This window comes from Acomys russatus, chromosome 28, assembly GCF_903995435.1.
Source record: "Acomys russatus chromosome 28, mAcoRus1.1, whole genome shotgun sequence".
Taxonomy (NCBI): domain Eukaryota; kingdom Metazoa; phylum Chordata; class Mammalia; order Rodentia; family Muridae; genus Acomys; species Acomys russatus.
Window position 1 is genome coordinate 36,630,851 of NC_067164.1, and position 17,270 is coordinate 36,648,120.

Sequence of the window (17,270 nt, forward strand, 5' to 3'; positions counted from 1 at the left end):
ACCTTCTCCCCACACCCAGTGTTCATTTCCTGCCTCCCCTTCCCACCGCAAAGGAAAATAGCCTTACAGACCCTAGCCCAGAAACCCTACTCCTGGGGCAAGCCAGTGTGGCCCCATCCCGCCTGCCAAGTTTGAACCCTACCTTTTGAGGAGGGGCAGGGGCGGCGCAGCCTCTTCCCTCTGGTGGCTCCAGCCCTCTGGGCAAGGACAGAGCTGAGGAATCTTTGAGGACCAAGCCCAGTGGTCTGGCAAGAGGGAGGTAGAGAAAGAAGGGTCTGATTTGGGGGACTCCCTCCTTCCAACCCAAACCCTATAAAGAAGTGACCAAATTCCCAGAAATAGGAGGGAGTTGGGGCGCGCGGGTCTGCTCTTTGAATTACTTGAAGGTACTGACTCTGAGGCTGCTGTTGCCCACGTGGGTGTGAGGGGCACTGTCACTGCATTTGGGAGGGCAGAGGGTGGCGGGTGACGAGAGGACCCACCCTTGGCCCTCGCTCACTCCTGTTAGGCCCTGTCCCTACCCTCACTCTGGGCGCCCCTCCAGTTGCACTAAAGTAGCTGTTGTGCCAGTCTTTACCCATGCCAGGGTGGGGCCTCTGCTTCCAGTCCTTCCTACGCCTGCGCCCCCATCCTGGACAATCTTGTTCATTCATATTCCTGGATAGCTCAGCTGTGTGCGTGTGTGCGTGTGCGCGTGTGTGTTGTGGGGGTGGGGTGGGTTTGGCTGCAGTGGGTCTCTCAGGGGTTTGGGAAGGGCTGGGGGAAAGATGGAGGATGGTGTCTCCTGCCCCCTTCCCCAACCCCAAGCCACAGAAGCCTGAGAGGGAGGGTGCCTACTCTTGCTGCCGCGTGTCCTGCAGATGTGCCAAAATAGGGGTGGGTGGGAGGGGGGGTGCCTGGCAGAGCAGCCCCAGGCGGCTCTCTCAAAGCAATACAGTTCCCCTACCGGGAAACAGCAAGACAGGGGAGAGGGTTGGGTGGGGACCTGGGGTCCCCATGTACAGCTGTGTATATTCAGGGGGTGTTCTCTGTCTGGTACCCGCTGTGGGCATCTATGTGTGTGTGAACCTCCCCTTCCCCATGCCCTGCATGACCTGTGATGCTGCAGACACCACCATCCTGTGTGCAGGTGTGTTGGGGGCACGGAGGGGCATGCCCATGTCCTGTCGCACCCTCCACCCTGTGACCCATGTACTCGGTTGTAGGAAGTAAAGAGAACTGAGCACAATTCACTGGATTCTAGTTGAATCTTTCTCTAAGCAATTTTCCCATTCCTGCCCGTCTCCCTGTCCTGGATCCACCTGCGGTGCTAGTGTTGGGGTCAGGGGTGTTTAACGCTGGTGGGCAGCAATAAAGCCCAGATACCTGCATCCCCAGGGTGCTGAGGGCAGCAGAAAAAAAAATGGGGACCTTGGTGCATTTGCCCTGCCCCTCCCCCTCCTACCTGGGCTAAAGCACAATGCTCTCCCTGAAGACTGATGCGTCCCACGTCCCCCGGGCCCCCATGCTTGTCCTCCACAAACCTGCTTTGAGCCCTCCCACTATACCCTGGTTTTCTATGCTGTTTTGGTGCAAGTACAACTGTCGTAGTCATGGCTTTGGGATGGGTTCTGTTTATTAAAGTCCTCTTGCTCCTACTGGCCCTGTGTCCCGCTTCCATTCCTGGGGGGAGGGAGGAAGGGCAACCTGAATCCTTTGCCACAGTCCCCCCATCAGCCGTCAGAAGCCATGGGCAGCAGCTGTTCCTCCAGCAGGGCTATAGTAAACATGAGGCTGCCCCCAAGCAGCAGCCCCAGCCCTTGCAGAACCACGTGGAGCACAGGTTGGGGCTCAGGAGGACGAAGCAGGGCTGGCAGCTGGAAGGAGACAAGATGTCAGGACCCTGTCCCCCGCTAAGACCTACTCACTCACATGCTTTGTCTACTTCTGAGGCAAGATCTCACTGTCTAGCCCTGCTGGCCTGCAACACTGCAGACCAGGCTGACCTCGAACTCACGCTCCTGAGTGGGGGGATTAACGGTGTACACCACCAACCCTGCCCACGTCTGCCTCGTCTTGCAGTATCAGCAGCCCCCACCTTTGGGTACTTTTTCCTCATGGGCCAGGCCTCTCCCGGCTGGGCTCCCCTCTCCACACCCACCTGCCCACTGTCCTTGAGTTGTCTGTTCTACCCCACATCTCTCACCATATCCACAAGGGCCACATAGAGGAAGACCCCAGCCGTGACCCCAAAGACCCAGGGAGTGAGGGGGACAGGGCCCAAGCTGAGCCCCACCCCCAGGGCTGCACCCCCCAGTCCCAGGGCTCCAGAAACGAGGCTCAGCAGCAGCAGCCTGCGGAAGGACAGCCCTGCCTGAAGCAGCATCGCAAAGTCACCTGTTGGGAGAGCATAGGGTGGGGTTGGGGGCGTCAAGAGCTTCCCCTCCATTTTGTCACCTACCAGCCTCTTGAGTTCCGCTCCTCAGAGGGTCTCTCCTTTCTGAAGCCCACCTACCCCACATTCCTACCCAGTTCATGGGGCAGCTCGTGACAGAAGACTGCTAGGGTGGTGCTGAGGCCGCTGGAGAAGCCGTCAGAGAAGGCAGCACCTGGCGGCAGCGGGGTCAAAGGGTGGAGAAAGTCAGGTGCTGTATCCGAGCTCTCCCGCCTTCCTGCTGGCTCTCCTGCCCCTGCTGGTTCAGCCCTGCCTCCCACCCCTGCTTCTGTGGCCTCAAACCTAATGCAAGCCCATCAGTGAGGTTGTGCAGGCCGTCTCCCAGGAGGACCATCCATGCGATACTGCCACCCTGGTGCTCATGACTGTGGCCTTGGTGCCCAGGAAGGGCCGGAGCCGAAGGCGCCTGCCTGTTCTCCCTCTGGCCCTGAACCTCTGGCTCTGTGGGAAGGAGGACCAGGTCAGGTGGTGGGGACCGCAAGTGGGAAACGCAAGTGGGGACTGCAGATGGGGACTGCAGGTGGGACCCTGGGGACCGCAGGTGGGGACAGGTGGGGACTGCAGGTGGGAAGCACTGCAGGCTGGTATTGTGCTCATTTTCTCTTCTAGTCACCTGAAGCTGCCTGAAGGGGTTGGAGGGCCGTCCCACCACCATCCTCTGGGTCAGGGTTTGGTTCTCCACGATCCCTTTGGCTCATGCAGGCTCTCTGAAATGGGAGGGTATCCCTCCTGGTGGAGGAGGTAGCAGGGCCAGGGGCTAAGGGGAGACCAGGCCAGCCGCTGAGAACACGAACACCTGATTCCACTGCCTGCACCTGGAGAATGTTTTTTAACCCGACACCCTTTTCCCAGGTTGGCTTCCCTCTCTGTTTAATGTTGATATGAGCTGCAGAGAAGAAGCCATTTGGCCAAAAGTCCCGGGTCTGTGCCAAGAGGCCTATACCCACTCAGAGGTGGACAGGTCCTATCCAAGTGGCCAAGCAGCCAAGGCCCAGAAGCACATGCTGCCCCTCACCCCCTGGCTTGGCTAGGACTCTGGCTTTGACAGGAGAAGAAAAGGGCAAAGTCACTCACTGGCCTGGGCCCTCTGTGCCGCACAACTCCTAGCACGTTCTCTAGAACGAAGAGCAGGAAGAGGCCTCCGAGCACTGACAGCCCTGGGCCCAGATCCCCTTCTGAATGCTCGCCAGGTCCTGTGTGCAGCCCTCCTCGTGCCTGCCAGGAAGTAGATCAGGGCAGGCCCAGGAAACCCCTACACCCAATAGCATCCCCTTCTCCCACTCATACACCCCAGAAGACAGCTGTGGCTAAAGCCAGGGGTGAGGAGTTAGGATGTGGGAGCTGACAGAAAGGGACGGCTGGGGGTGGGGTGGGGTGGTCCTGTGGGTAGGGATGCATGGATCCATCATCAGCTGCCCCGGGGTCAGAGTATAAAGATGGAGTTTCACATACGTGTGGCAGCAGGTGGAGCAGTGCATCCCCACAGAGCGTGCCCACGGCCAGGGCCCCTAGGAAGCCTAGCACAGGCTGCAGTAGGTGAGGTCCCAGGAGCCGCAGCAGCAGCAGGGAGAGGGGAGCAGGGAGGCTGAGCAGCAGGACCGCCAGGGCACTATGAAGCAGGGCTGACAAGAAGTGGAACTAACGTTATGGTCAAGGCTGGCCCAGAGGTACACTAAAGGGAGGTTGGACACCGCCCCCCCGATGCTTCCCATGAGCCTCCTTCTGTCCACCCTCCTCCCTCACTGACCAGACAGTACGTCCCCTGGAGCTGTTGGAGCTGGGGATTTGATGCAAACACGGCTGTCAATCTGGTAAAGCAGAGCTGGGCACAGGAGAGCAAACTGGCGAGGAGTCAGGGGAGCAGCAGGGCTCAGGCCAAAATTGACCAGCAGCTGGGAACCGTTCAGACACTGAGTTTGAGAGGACTGGGTGTTAGGGAGCCACAGTGAGCCACACAGCCCAATCTTGACATCTGTTCTTCCACAGAGTCCCGGTTCTCTCTCAGGACCCCCTTCAGCTCACACTGTCACATGCATCAGAGACAGGGGACAAGGGAACTTAATAATGTGTGCTAATCACTGGTGAGGAGTACTCAACCCAAGGTTCCTCAATTTCCCAGTGACCACTGCTGTCGCCCCCTCTTACACCCTGGTAATTCACTTGTTTTTAGTGATGTGGCTGCTTTGGCAACCAGACCAGAGTCCTCCATGCCAGAATCCTAGACGAGGAAGAATCTGACATGCCATCCATCTCTGGTCAACACCTTGTCATGTGTTGGCCGTAACCTAAGCTGGAGTGCTGCTTTTGAGGGGGCACACCAACTGATCTCAGGGTCTGGCCGCGTTGTATATGGAACAAGGAACAAATTGTTTTCTTTTCTTTTTTTCTAGACAGACACAGCGTCATCTCAAGGACGCTTCTCCAAATAACCAGTCCCTCAGCCTAACCCTGAGATGTTTCTCTGGGTTGTGTGTTTGCTAAGTGTGGCCTCTTGAGTATGGTCTGACTGCACGAAGGTCACCATTAGAATAACATCCTAATGTCGAGCAGCCATTCAGTTACTGACTTCCAACACGTCAGCGCCCCGCCCCCAGTCCCATAGCTCCTTTTCCCTCTAAAGACCATCAGACTCACATCCTCATTCAAATGGTCAGCCAACGAATGGTCCAGCAGCAGCAGCCTGTGAAAGAGGTCTAGGCCCGAGGGCCCTGGCCCATGGGGCAGGTCAGGGGCATTTGACTTTTCCAGGTCACCCCAACCTGAAGGAGCCAGAGGCATTCCTGTCCAGACACCCACACTCAGCTCCGGTCCTTGTAGCCTAGATTAGATGGATTAATGATTCAGATTCAGTCAAGTTCCCTAACACCACATCTCCTCAGTCCCAGGAAGATAGGAGAGCCTAGCATGAGTAGCTGTGGGCCTAGAGGGGGTGGGGGGACCCCACACCGAGAGCCAAGTCAGCCTAGAGATCCTGAACACCAAGAGCGAGGACTTTAAGGGTCTGGAGAGTTCAAGGCAGTAGAGGTAAGCAAGACCTTTAAGGTACCAAGCTGGAGGACGTCCCAGAAGCCAGCACTGGGCAACTGGAGCGTAAGTAAAACACCGAGTGGAGCTGGGAGGCATCACATTTTGGGATTGGGAGAGAGATTAATACCTGTGTGTGAGATTGTCACCACTCGGGGGTGCAGCCCGCCCAGTTGGAGGCTCATGGTGTCCCAGGCGAAGCCCCTGAACTCTGCCCAGCCCTAGGCTGTGGAGAAGCCGAGCCAGGCCCCCTGCAGTCAGTGTCCCATTCTCTCCGTACTGGCCAAACAGCTGGGCCAGGTAGTGGCTCTGTTCCTGTTCAGCTGGGCCCAGGTTGGGGACTGAGCCTCCTACCCAGCCCAAGACCGCCCCCACGCACAGGCCAGCCAACAGGCGATGCACTGGGGGGCCCATCACCAGGGTTGGAGGCTGTGGATCTGACTTCTATTTCCTTTGGACCATCTTGAGGATTGTACCCTAGAACGAGGAGGAGGGGCAGATGAGTTCTGTTCTTCAGCTCAGATCTGGGGGGGGGGGCATGCACACTTTGCCGCTGCTTCATCTGAGGCCATCAGCAGCCTCGGGCTTCCTCTGTCCCTCCCCTGCCTTCTGAGCAACCTCCTGACCCAGAGGTCCAGAACTGACCCACGTCTCAGATCCCCCAGACCCACTGTTCTGGCTTGCTCCACATCCATACTCCCCTTCAATTTGCAGGGCCTCACCCCTCCTGGCAATGTGAGAGCTGTCACCCCGGGTCCCTGGGAGGCCTCACTGTGGACCTTACTGAGATTCCCGAGCCAGGGAGGTCAGCCTTCAGATGCAGCCAAGTCACACAGAGGGCTGAAATGGATAGGTTTCCCTTAACCCACCTGTTTTGGGGCGGGGCGACTGTGGAAAGGTTCATATAGGAGTTAATGGTTCACTGGTCTCTGGGACGGGGGGGTCAAAAGTCAGTCTCTGCTGGGCCTTGACTGGGGAGGGGCCACCCTCTGCCCTGAGGAAGCCACATGGCTAAGAACCTGTGCTCAGTTTTTCCTCTTAAATATTTCACAACCTATAACCCATTTAGTACCATCCAAGCCTTCTGAATGTACCCTTCCCACGTACCTCACGCCTGCTACTGAGCTTCGTCTGTGTCTAACCCCATCCCCACATTCCCTGGGGAAGTTGAACCAAGGTATCCCTAAACTGGGAGGTAGGGTAAGAGGCAGGTAAATTGCTGGCCCAGATGCATTCAGGAAAGAAACTATTCTTAGCAACCCCCACCCTGAGAAGTGGAAGAGCTGCAATTCTCCATTCCACCGAGCACTGACTGTCAGCACCGCCAGCTCTGTAATCAATGAACAAGAAAGGGGAAGCCCTGTTGAGGAAGAGAAGCCAGGACGGGGCTCCCCTCTGACATCTGACCTAGCTTAAGATCAGGGGATCAAAGTCTGATTAACATGATCGGTCCAGGGGGTTGGGGTTGGCATTACCTGACAGCAGGACAGGAGACACCAAGGACACCCAGAGGAAGGGGGACCCAGCCTTCTTGTGGCAGGCAGGCTGGACAAGGGTCACCTGCAGGGAGGGGGTAGGGGAGGGACACTACCTTAAAGGGGCAGGCTTGCTTTGCCCAAGGCCTCCTTGCCTGGGCACTAGGCTCCCTAGGTGCACACCTGTTAACTCTTTTCCTATGAAAAACAGAGGAGTCCAGGACAGGGCAGGAACATTTATTAGGAGGAGGGGTTTCAATTAGGCCCTCATGTCCCACACAAACACCAGACTGTCTTCTTTCAGAGGAAGCGCACAGACAGAGGGCCCTGATCCCAGGGGACAGGCAGTGGCAGCAGGACAAGGAGGGCATGAGTTTGAGGTGGATAAGGGCGCTCACTGCTCACCACCCCTCCAGGGAAGTCTAGTGGCTAAAATGCAGCTACTCCTCCCTCCAGTTCCACAGCCCAGGAGAAGACTGGCTTGTTCTGGGCAGACACCTGGGTCATGGCCGTGGTGGAGGTGAGGACTCACTTCTTGCTATCTCTTGCTGCTTCTGCGGGTTTCTTTGCCGTTGCTGACAGGGTTGCTGGAGGGGCCAGGAGGGCCAGAAGGTGTGTGGTTGGGCTGGCTTCGCGTGATTCGCGTGCTGGGGGTGTGTGAAGGGGTGTGAGAGGGATGGGGGCCACCGACAGGACCCGCTTGGGTGCTCAGCCCGTTCCCGTTCTGGCTCTCAGAAGCTGGTTGGAGGAGGGGAGTAACAGAATGAGATGGTTAGGATAAGAAAGCGTCCACCCCCGCCCACCTCCCCGCCCCAGTGACGGCTGAGTCTTCACCATGCACAACTGCATGAACGCTGACCAAGTATAACAAGACTATGGGCTGAGATATGCATGAGGCCTAGCCTTGACAATTTTAACTGTCAATTGCACACAACCTAGGGTCTCCTGGGAAAAGTCAGTGAAGGACCGTCTACATTGGTTGCCTGTGTCTATAGGGGATTGTCATTAACTTAATTTCATGGGAAGACCCAGCCTTGTGGGCAGCCATTCCCTAGGCAGGTAGTACTGAATAGAGTACAGAGAGTCATGGGCTACAAGTGTGAATGGGACCTCTTGCTGCATGAACCCTATATATAATATATAATTATAGCCAGTTCCGTGTCATTGGAAATCAGATCTAGAGTTAGCTGTTTAGTTCAAGACTTAGGGGCCTTTGTTTTTGTTTTTCTTTTCTTTTCTTTCTTTCTTTTTTTTTTTTTTTTTGCTGTCCTAGACTCACTTTGTAGACATGGCTGGCCTTGAACTCACAGTGATCTGCCCGTCTCTGTCTCCTGAGTGCTGGGATTAAAGGCATGTGCCACCATTCCCAGCTTTGAAAAAACTGTCCTTTGGCCTAAGGTGACTGTAAACCGGAGATCACAGCAAGAAGGGCTGTAAGTTTCTGTTTAAATGAGAAGATGGGGCTTGGCCTATCATGTGGGAGGTTAGTGCTTGGGTTAGATACCCAGAAGTAAATTAAAATAAAAAATACGCTGGCCGGTGGTGGTGCACACCTTTAATCCCAGCACTCGGGAGGCAGAGGCAGGATTGCTGTGAGTTCGAGGCCAGCCTGGTCTACAGAGTGAGTCCAGGATAGTCAAGGCTACACAGAGAAACCTTGTCTCAAAAAAACCAAAAAAAAAAAAAAGACTACACAGAGAAATGCTGTCTTGAAAAACAAAATAAGGGCTGGAGAGATGGTTCAGAGGTTAAGAGCACTGATTGCTCTTCAAAAGGTCATGAGTTCAGTTCCCAGCAACCAGATGTTGGCTCACAACCATCTATAATGAGATTTGTATACATAATAAATAAATAAATCTTTTAAAAAATAGAGAGAAGAGAAAAACAAAATAAAAAAAGATTTCATGCTATATATTAAACAACTTTGGGGACTGGGCAGATGGTTCAGCGGTGAGAAGCAGTGGCTGCTCTTGCTGAGGATCCAGGTTCAGTTCCCAGCACCCTCTTCTGGCCTTTATGCTTCCAGGGACATTCATGGTGGACAGACATGCATATAAGCAAGACGCCCACACATTAAAAAAAGAAATCTTTTTTTAAAATGAAGCTTTTGTGTGGGGTGGTAGTACACGCCTTTAATCCCAGCACTTAAGAGGCAGAGGCATTTAGATCTCTGTGAGTTTCAGGGCAGCCCAGTTTACAAAGCGAATCCAGGACAGCCAGGACTACACAGAGAAACCCTGTCTCGAAGAACAAAAATGAACAAAAAAAGCTTTTGTAACTGTGGGCTGGAGAATTGTACTAGAGTGCCCTAACCCTTGTGTGATTTCTGCATTACCTGTCGACTTGACACAACGTAGACCCTCGTGGCAGAGGCAAGGACTGCAAGTGGGCTGTGGGCTGTCTATGGCGTTGTCCTTAAATCAATTACACTGTGGGCAGTGCCACCCTCAGAGTGGGGAGCCTGAGCTGCACACAGGCGAGCATGCTTCTGTGCTTCTGAGCACCACGGTGTGACCCGCGTCCTTAGCTCTGTCTACCACAGTGACGGACTCCATGTGGCCTGGAACCCTTCCTCCCCAGCACTGCTTGCTGTCAGGATAACTTAAGAAGGCACACACAAGGCCCGGGCTGATTCTTAGCGATCCTGGCGGTAGAGAACTGGAGGCGGTAAGACTGGGAGCTCTAGGTCAGCCTGAGCTATGTGAGGCCTGTCTTAGAACGGCCACCATCACCACTCAACAACACTCTCACGTGGGCTGGCAAGATGGCTCCAAGGTTACGGCACTTTCTGCCAAGCCTGATGACTTGAATTTGATCCTTAGAACTTGTACGGTGGAAGGACATCTGACATCCACAAATTGTGCCACATGCCCACTGTGCCACATGCCCATTGTGCCACACGAATGCTTCCTCCCAAAATAAATATAGAGAAAAAAAAATACAAACCAAAAGAACACCAAGAAAAACATTTCTCATTTCTATTAGCAGATAGCAAGCTGAATGAACATTTGGCAAACGGAATTTTAGGAGCACATGGTCTTGCGTGTAGGTGCAGCTTTTCTTTTTTTGTTTGTTTGTTTTGAGCCAGGATTTCTCTGTGTGGCCCTGGTTGTTCTGGACCTTGCTCTGTAGACCGGGTTGGTCTTGAACTCAGAGATCCGCTTGCCTTTGCCTTTTGAGTGCTGGGATTACAGGCGTGTGCCGCCATGTTGTTTTTGTTTTTGAGACAGGGCCTTGATGTGGGGATCAAGCTGGCCTGGAAAGCATTCTGTGGAGCTTAGAATGTCCTCAGAACTTCCCAGCACTCGGGAGGCAGAGGCAGGCGGATCGCTGTGAGTATGAGGTCAGACTCGTCTGCACAGTGAGTCCAGGACAGCCAGGGCTACACAGAGAAACCGTCTCAAGAAACAAAACAAAAGCCCTCAGAACTTGCAATAACCCTCCTTGCCTCTGCTGCTTAAGTGCTAGACAGCAACTATGCCTGGCTCTTGGATGTACCTTATTAGAAATCTTTGCAGCCAAGTGTGGTGGCCCACACTTTTTATCCCAGCACTTGGGAGGCAGAGGCAGGTGGATTGCTGTGAGTTCTAGGCCAGCCTAGTTTACAAAGCAAGTCCAGGTCAGCCAGGGATGTTACACAGAGAAACCTTGTCTTAAAAAAAAAAAAAATAAATAAATAAATAAATAAATAAATAAATATATATATATATATATATATATATATATTTTGGCCAGGTATGATAACACACACCTTTAACCCCAGCACTCAGGAGGCAGAGGCAGGCTGATCAATGTGAGTTCAAGGCCAGAAAGGCTATACATAGAAACCTCATCCTGAAAAAAAAATTTTTTTTTGCAGCTAGACATGATGGTAACACACCTATAGTCCAGCACTTGTTTTGCTTTTTTGGTTTTGGGTTTTTGAGACAGAGTTTCTCTGTGTAGCTTTGGCTGGACTCACTTTTTAGACCAGGCTGGCCTTGAACTCACAAAGATCTACCTTCTTCTGCCTCCCTGAATGTTGAGGTTAAAAGCATGCACCACCGAGCCCAGCTACATCTTTCTGAGAGAGAGAGATGGGGGGGGGGGGAGAGGGAGAGTGAGAGAGAAGAGAGGGGCAGGGCCTCCCTGACTGGCCTGAGACTTCAGGGTAGCCACCAGCATGGAGTGATCCTCTAGTCTGCTTTAGCCACCTAAGTGTGGATTATAGCCATGAGGCTTCCTACCCAGCATTAAGTCATGTTTCTTTTCTATTCCTTCTTTAGACTTATTTAATTTTACACATAACGGTATTTTGCATACACACACACACACGCATGGGCCCACACTGCACGAAGTGGACACTGGATCCCCTGGAAATGCCAGGATCCTAGACCAGCCACTGCTCTTAACTGCCAAACCATGTCTCCAGCCCTTACGTCATGTTCAGCCTAAAGTGCCTGCTAAGATCAACGGTGGAATTGAATGGTATCAACTTCAATTGTGTCACTGGAGTCTTTCCACAGAGCCAACCCCTGCAGGGTATATACAGTCATGTATCATGTATGAGGGACTGTATGCATTGGTTGGCCTGTGGGCATGTCTCTGGGGAACTGTGATTAAATTAATTATGTGGGAAACCCCAGCCCACTGTGGGTGGCCAATTCTGTTGTTTAGTTTTGTTTTGAAACTGAGTCTATCTGTGGCTGTCCTGGACCAGGATGTCCTCCAACTCACAGAGACCCTCCTGTCAATGACTCCTAAGTACTGGAATCAGAGGGGTGCTTTGCTGTGCCAGGCTTGGGTGGCATTCACAGAGACCCTCCTGTCAATGATTCCTAAGTACTGGAATCAGAGGGAAGCTTTGCTGTGCCAGGCTTGGGTGGCATTTTCTAAGAGTGGAGAAATGAAGATGGCGGCAAGCAATTGAGCATGTAAGCAGCCATGGATTTGTTCCTTTTTGGGAGGTAGACACAGAGGCAGGTTGATCGCTGTGAGTTTGAGGCCAGCCTGGTCTACAAAGTGAGTCCAGGACAACCAAGGATACACAGAGAAACCCTGTCTCGAAAAACCAAAAAAAAATTTTTTTTAATTAAATTAAAAAAAATAAATAAAAAATAAAAAAAGAATTTGTCCCTTTGCTGGTGCCTGTGGACATGGTGTGGACAGAGGCCCTGCAGTGCTGTCAGTCAACAGACAAAGGGCTTGGGGTGATGGCTCAGTGCTTAGAAGCACTAGCTGCTCTTCTAACTAGCCCAGGTTTGGCTCCCAGAACCCACAGTGCAGGAACAACCATCTGTAGCTCCAGTTCTGGAGCAGGAGAATCTGCTACCCTTTTCTGGGTCCTGGGGTGCTGTACACGTGTGGTGCAGTCATACATGAAGGCAGAACATTCATATAATGTAAAAATAGAGAAAACTTAAAACCAATTGTTTTTAATTGACTACAACAAATAAAAAAAACCTCCCCATTGTGTACCGACACTGCAGCCACTGTGTTATGTAGTGACACTGCAGCCACTGTGCAGTGTAGTGACACTGCAGCCACTGTGCTGTGTAGTGACACTGCAGCCACTGTGCTGTGTAGTGACACTGCAGCCACTGTGCTGTGTACTGACACTGCAGCCACTGTGCTGTGTAGTGACACTGCAGCCACTGTGCTGTGTAGTGACACTGCAGCCACTGTGCTGTGTAGTGACACTGCAGCCACTGTGCTGTGTACTGACACTGCAGCCACTGTGCTGTGTACTGACACTGCAGCCACTGTGCTGTGTACTGACACTGCAGCCACTGTGTTGTGTACTGACACTGCAGCCATTGTGTTGTGTACTGACACTGCAGCCACTGTGCTTGCAGTGCAACGCAACACTCATGTGTTTGTTGCCATGGCGGTGTAAAACAACCTTCAGAGCTGTGAGCCTTAAAAAGGTATGGCACACAATTATGTAATATATATCAACCTACAATAAATGAACATGTGATTATATATTACTAGCTTAAGTATTTCCAGTTATTTCTTTGTATGTCTGTGGTTTTTAAAGATTTATTTATCTATTATTATGTGTACAGTGCTCTGCCTGCATGTGCACCTGCAGGCCAGAAGAGGGCACCAGATCTCATCTTAGATGATTGAGCCACCACGTGGTTGCTGGGAATTGAACTCAGGACCTTTGGAAGAACAGGTGGTGCTCTTAACCTCTGAGGCATCTCTCCAGCCCTTTCTTTGTGTTTTTTGAGAAAATGTTTTGCTATGAATCTGGCCTCGAATTTGCTACTTAGACCATGCTGTGCTCAAATTTAGTGGTTCTCACTGGATGTGGTGGTGCATGCTGTAATCCCAGCAATGGAAAGGCAGAGGCAGGTGGATCTCTTTGAGTTCAAGGCCAACCTGGTCTACAAAATGAGTCCAGAACAGCCAAGGTTACACAAAGAAACTCTGTCTCAAAAATAAATAAATAAATAAATAATTTAGTGATTCTCTTGCCTTTACCTCCCCAGTACTGGAATGTATGCCGGTACACCCTGCTATATTATATTTGCTATTAGTATTTCAGAGTATAGGTCTTTAAAAAAAAAAAAAAAAAAAAAAAAGGAAATCATGGGGCTGGAGAGATAGCTCAGAGGTTAAGAGCACTGGCTGCTCTACCAGAGGTCCTGAGTTCAATTCCCAGACACCACATGATGGCTTACAACCATCTAGAGTGAGATTTGGTGCCCTCTTCTGGCGCGCAGGTGTACATGCAGACAGAACACTGTAATAAACAAATAAATAAAAAAGGAAATAAAATTTTGGTTTGGTCTTGTTTGTTTGAGACAAGGTCTAGCTTTTCTGCTGTTGTTTTTGAGACAAGGTTTCTCTGTATAACCCTGGCTGTCCTGGAACTCACTCTGTAGACCAGGCTGGCCTCGAACTCACAGAGATCCACCTGCCTCTGCCTCCCAAGTGCTAGGATTAAAGGCATGTACCACCACCACCCAGCTTTTTTTTTTTTTTTTGGAGACAGGGTTTCTCTGTGTAGGCCTGGCTGTCCAGGACTCACTTGGTAGACCAGGCTGGCCTTGAACTCACAGTGATTCCCCCTGCCTCTGCTTCCCAGAGTGCTAGGATCACTGTGCCCGGTTTACTTTTAAATAAGTTATATTTAATTTTACTTCATGTGCATTGGTGTGAGGGTGTCAGATCACCTGGAACTAGAGTTATGAGCTGCCATGTGGGTGCTGGGTCCTTTAGAAAAAAACTAGTGCTCAACACTGAGCCATCTCTCCAGCCCCTCACTTAGTGATTCATGTATATAAGTGTGTGTGTGTGTGTGTGTGTGTGTGTGTGTGTGTATGCAGTATATATATGCAGCATATATATGTATGTATGTGTATTTATATGTGTGTGTGTATATGTGTATCTAAATGGTCTTATTGCAAGGGGTTTACAGTAATACTTTAAATATGGCATACGCAATTCTGTTTGCTCTTAACTGTTGCCCGCCACATGTGGAGAAACTCTTCCCTTTAGAGTAAGGGAAGGAAAGCGCACTCCAGCTCCGTCAGTGGCTGCAACAGGTCTCCAGATCTTTTGACCATTGAGACTTGCAGAAGGTATAAAAATAAAGGTACAGGGAAGTCGGGGTGGAGGGGAACATTCGACAGAAGAGACACTTGGAAAGAGGACAAGGGAAATGCATCTTCCCTGGCCATGGAGAATGGGGCCCTAAAGGGGCCAGCGGAAGAAAAGACATGGACTCAACTCACCTGGAGAGGAGGCAGGGGGTCCTGTGGTCGCTGGGGGCGCAGTGGGGCTGCTGTCATTCTGCACCTGAGGGCAGATTAGACACTCAGACCCTCAATGGGAGCTGCTTGGCCTGGTCTGTGTGCCACTGTCTCCACTCAGGCCCATGGACTCACCGATTTGTTGGGTGCCTGCTGACTGCTATACTCTGGGTTGGGCTCGCTGAAATTAGGAACTTCAGAATAAACCATACAGAATCTGCAATGAAAGAAGCCAATGCCTCGGACCCGTCCTTTGGGCCACACACAACTCCAGCCATGGTGTGGCTGCACAGGCATGTGTGGCTCCCCACTTTGGGCTGCTGGTGCTTTCCTCTAGCCCCAGGACAACTTACTCCCCAATCTTCTGCAGGTCGCCCCCGCGGCCAGTGTACAGCGTCAGACAACCTTTGAACACTGAAGCGTACCTGTGGGACAGAGGGAGGGCAAGCCAGTTTCAGTCTTCAGGAAAGTTGTGGCGCCTTTTAGCCACACCCAACTGCTGCTGCTACTGGTAACCCCTGCCTTACCCTTTGGTGAGTCGGATAATGTCGCCAGGCTGGATTAGGTTGCCCACATCGTCCCACACAGAGATATTGATGCTGCCCGTTTTGTCTGCCACTTTACAGGTCCGAACCTCGTGCCCGTCCTTTGTCTTGGTCACTCGGCCTTTAAGGGAAGAAATACATGGCAGTGGAGATAGAGTCATACAAGTGGATAGTGATCGTGAGACTCTGGGTAAAAGAGTAGAAGCAAAGCCGCGAGTGTAGAAGGTTATGAGTGGGTGTGTGGGATGCTAGTGGAGGGTCCAGCACCATGGAGAGAGCCCTGAGTGGGGGGAGGAAAAAGGGCCCGCGTGGCCTGTGAAGCACTGGTTTATTTAGAGTTTTATCTACTTTATACCCGCCGGCATTTTCCCGTGCCAGCGGTCTAAGAGAGATTAGAACGATCAGAGCTTTGGGGAGCCTCCTCCTGGTCCCGGCAACAAGTTAAGAAGGCAGGCGGTGGTCCCGTGCGCCCCCACTCTGCATGCTCCACCCCTTTCCCTCCCGCGAGTCCACTGCGCACGCATAGCCACCTGTCTCCAGTACAATGAAGATGAGGTTGAGGTTCTTGAGCCCGGGCTTGATATCCTTCACGAAGGTCTCGGTCGTCATGCTTTCCGAGCCGCGGCACCCCGCTGGAAGCGGAAACGGGGGGTGAAGGATCGAGCCCGGGAGCCTCTGCCCCCCATGCTCCCGCCAGGCCTATCCACCACGCCAGGCGGGGGCATCTGGCGGCCTCTGTCCATCTCTAGCCCTTCTGGGAGGTTAGAAACGAACTTCCCTGGGGAGGGGAGGGGGTCGGGGCTCGTACTTGAAGATCCGAAGTTGGCGATCTCGGTATAGAGGCTCAGGGGCTGCGCGGCCCTCGGTCAGGATGCTCTCCGCCTCGCGCTCCGAAGCGGGCGCGCTGGATTCAGGAGACGGCGCCAGGGAACAGACTCTGACGACTCCGCAGGTCTCCGGGAGCCCTCATCCCCACGGCCCCGAGCTCGGCCCGTCCCCTCCCCCAGCCGCAGCCCACTACCCAGCCAGCTAGCCGGCCCGCAGGACCCTGCACGCCGCGGAGCCGCCCGCAGGGGGAGCCAGGGGGCTGCCGGCCTGCCCGCCCCGCGCCGGATGCTGCGGAGGGGAACGCGGAAACGTCCCCCTCCGCCAGCCAATAGGGACCGGCCTGCCGCCCGGGACGCCCTGCCCCCAGCCGCCGCCCGTCCAATCAGGCTGTGCGTTCGCTCGCAGCGGAGGGGGCGGTCCTAGGTTTTAAAGGAGCCTCGCGGACGAGCTGGCTGCCGGAGAAGATGGGACAGGCCGCCAGGGGGCGCCCCGGCCACCAGGCTTCCTTCCGCTGGGAGAAAGCAGGAGTTTAGGATTTTTTCCACCCCTCTCTTCAAGTAGAGGCACAATGGAAAAAAGGTCCAAGGGCTTTGGAATGTAGCGGACAAAAGTTTGAATTCCAGCCCATCTCTTCGCCTTCCTTTCTTGGCAATTCTTAAACATATAATTCCATTTTATACATGAAAATGGAAAGTTGGGTAAAAACTGATGCCTAGGATATGGACTTGCACATACGAGTCTTCATTTTATTTTATTTTGTATTTATGTTTTTTCAAGACAGGGTCCCTCTGTGTAGCCTTGTCGGTCCTGGACTCGCTTTGTAGATTAGGGTGGCCTCGAACTCACGGCGATCCACCTGCCTCTGCCTCCCCGAGTGCTGGGATTAACCTGGGAAGGGAGTCTTCATCTTTAATACACTAAACAGTTTGGCCCAGGTGCTTGGGACAAGTGGCACTTACGCTATAGAAAGACGTGAGGCACAGCCGGGCGTGGTGGCGCACGCCTTTAATCCCAGCACTCGGGAGGCAGAGGCAGGCGGATCGATGTGAGTTCGAGGCCAGCCTGGTCTACAAAGTGAGTCCAGGATGGCCAACGCTACACAGAGAAACCCTGTCTCAAAAAAAAAAAAAAAAAAAAAGAAAGACATGAGGCAGACTGAGCCCCTTTGGAAGAAATTGAACCCAGGACATAAAAAGCAAGTCTCGCGGTGCATGCCTTTAAT

The 17,270-nt window shown here is 52.7% G+C and overlaps 2 protein-coding genes across 4 annotated transcripts; both read right to left on the reverse strand.

Annotated features, from left to right (window-relative positions):
- Positions 1-1,597: 1,597 nt before the first annotated feature.
- Positions 1,598-7,035, reverse strand: Slc39a5 (solute carrier family 39 member 5). 3 transcript variants are annotated; one of them, XM_051170401.1, is made up of 12 exons: positions 6,934-7,008; positions 6,208-6,298; positions 5,589-5,935; positions 5,069-5,252; positions 4,182-4,344; positions 3,887-4,056; positions 3,509-3,649; positions 3,048-3,141; positions 2,717-2,875; positions 2,508-2,588; positions 2,186-2,376; positions 1,598-1,856 (listed from the first exon to the last, which is right to left on the reverse strand). In XM_051170401.1, the coding sequence occupies exons 3-12, from the start codon at positions 5,870-5,872 to the stop codon at positions 1,713-1,715; spliced, it is 1,611 nt and encodes a 536-aa protein (XP_051026358.1). In that variant the 5' UTR covers positions 5,873-5,935; positions 6,208-6,298; positions 6,934-7,008; the 3' UTR covers positions 1,598-1,712. The 3 variants fall into 3 exon arrangements, with proteins under 3 accessions (XP_051026358.1, XP_051026359.1, XP_051026360.1); XM_051170402.1 differs by lacking the exon at positions 6,208-6,298 and having other exon boundaries at positions 6,934-7,035; XM_051170403.1 differs by lacking the exon at positions 6,934-7,008 and having other exon boundaries at positions 6,243-6,277.
- Positions 7,036-7,256: 221 nt separating this feature from the next.
- On the reverse strand, positions 7,257-16,282 carry Nabp2 (nucleic acid binding protein 2). The gene is made up of 7 exons (XM_051170405.1): positions 16,029-16,282; positions 15,751-15,852; positions 15,203-15,341; positions 15,029-15,100; positions 14,811-14,892; positions 14,658-14,721; positions 7,257-7,671 (listed from the first exon to the last, which is right to left on the reverse strand). Exons 2-7 carry the CDS (start codon positions 15,827-15,829, stop codon positions 7,472-7,474), a joined length of 636 nt encoding a protein of 211 aa, XP_051026362.1. The 5' UTR covers positions 15,830-15,852; positions 16,029-16,282; the 3' UTR covers positions 7,257-7,471.
- Between the last annotated feature and the right edge of the window lie 988 nt (positions 16,283-17,270).

What these genes read in the sequence shown, in the direction of transcription:
- Slc39a5 (XM_051170402.1), bottom strand. Translation starts at nt 5,872, where the DNA reads ATGGGCCCCCCAGTGCATCGCCTGTTGGCTGGCCTGTGCGTGGGGGCG. An exon ending in CTGACCATTTGAATGAGGAT is followed by an intron (nt 4,345 to 5,068) that starts GTGAGTCTGATG and finishes TCTCAAACTCAG; the next exon opens with TGTCTGAACGGTTCCCAGCT. An exon ending in ACCCCTTCAGGCAGCTTCAG is followed by an intron (nt 2,876 to 3,047) that starts GTGACTAGAAGA and finishes TCCTTCCCACAG; the next exon opens with AGCCAGAGGTTCAGGGCCAG.
- Nabp2 (XM_051170405.1), bottom strand. Translation starts at nt 15,829, where the DNA reads ATGACGACCGAGACCTTCGTGAAGGATATCAAGCCCGGGCTCAAGAAC. An exon ending in CTTCATTGTACTGGAGACAG is followed by an intron (nt 15,342 to 15,750) that starts GTGGCTATGCGT and finishes CTTCCCTTAAAG; the next exon opens with GCCGAGTGACCAAGACAAAG. An exon ending in ATTATCCGACTCACCAAAGG is followed by an intron (nt 15,101 to 15,202) that starts GTAAGGCAGGGG and finishes TCTGTCCCACAG; the next exon opens with GTACGCTTCAGTGTTCAAAG.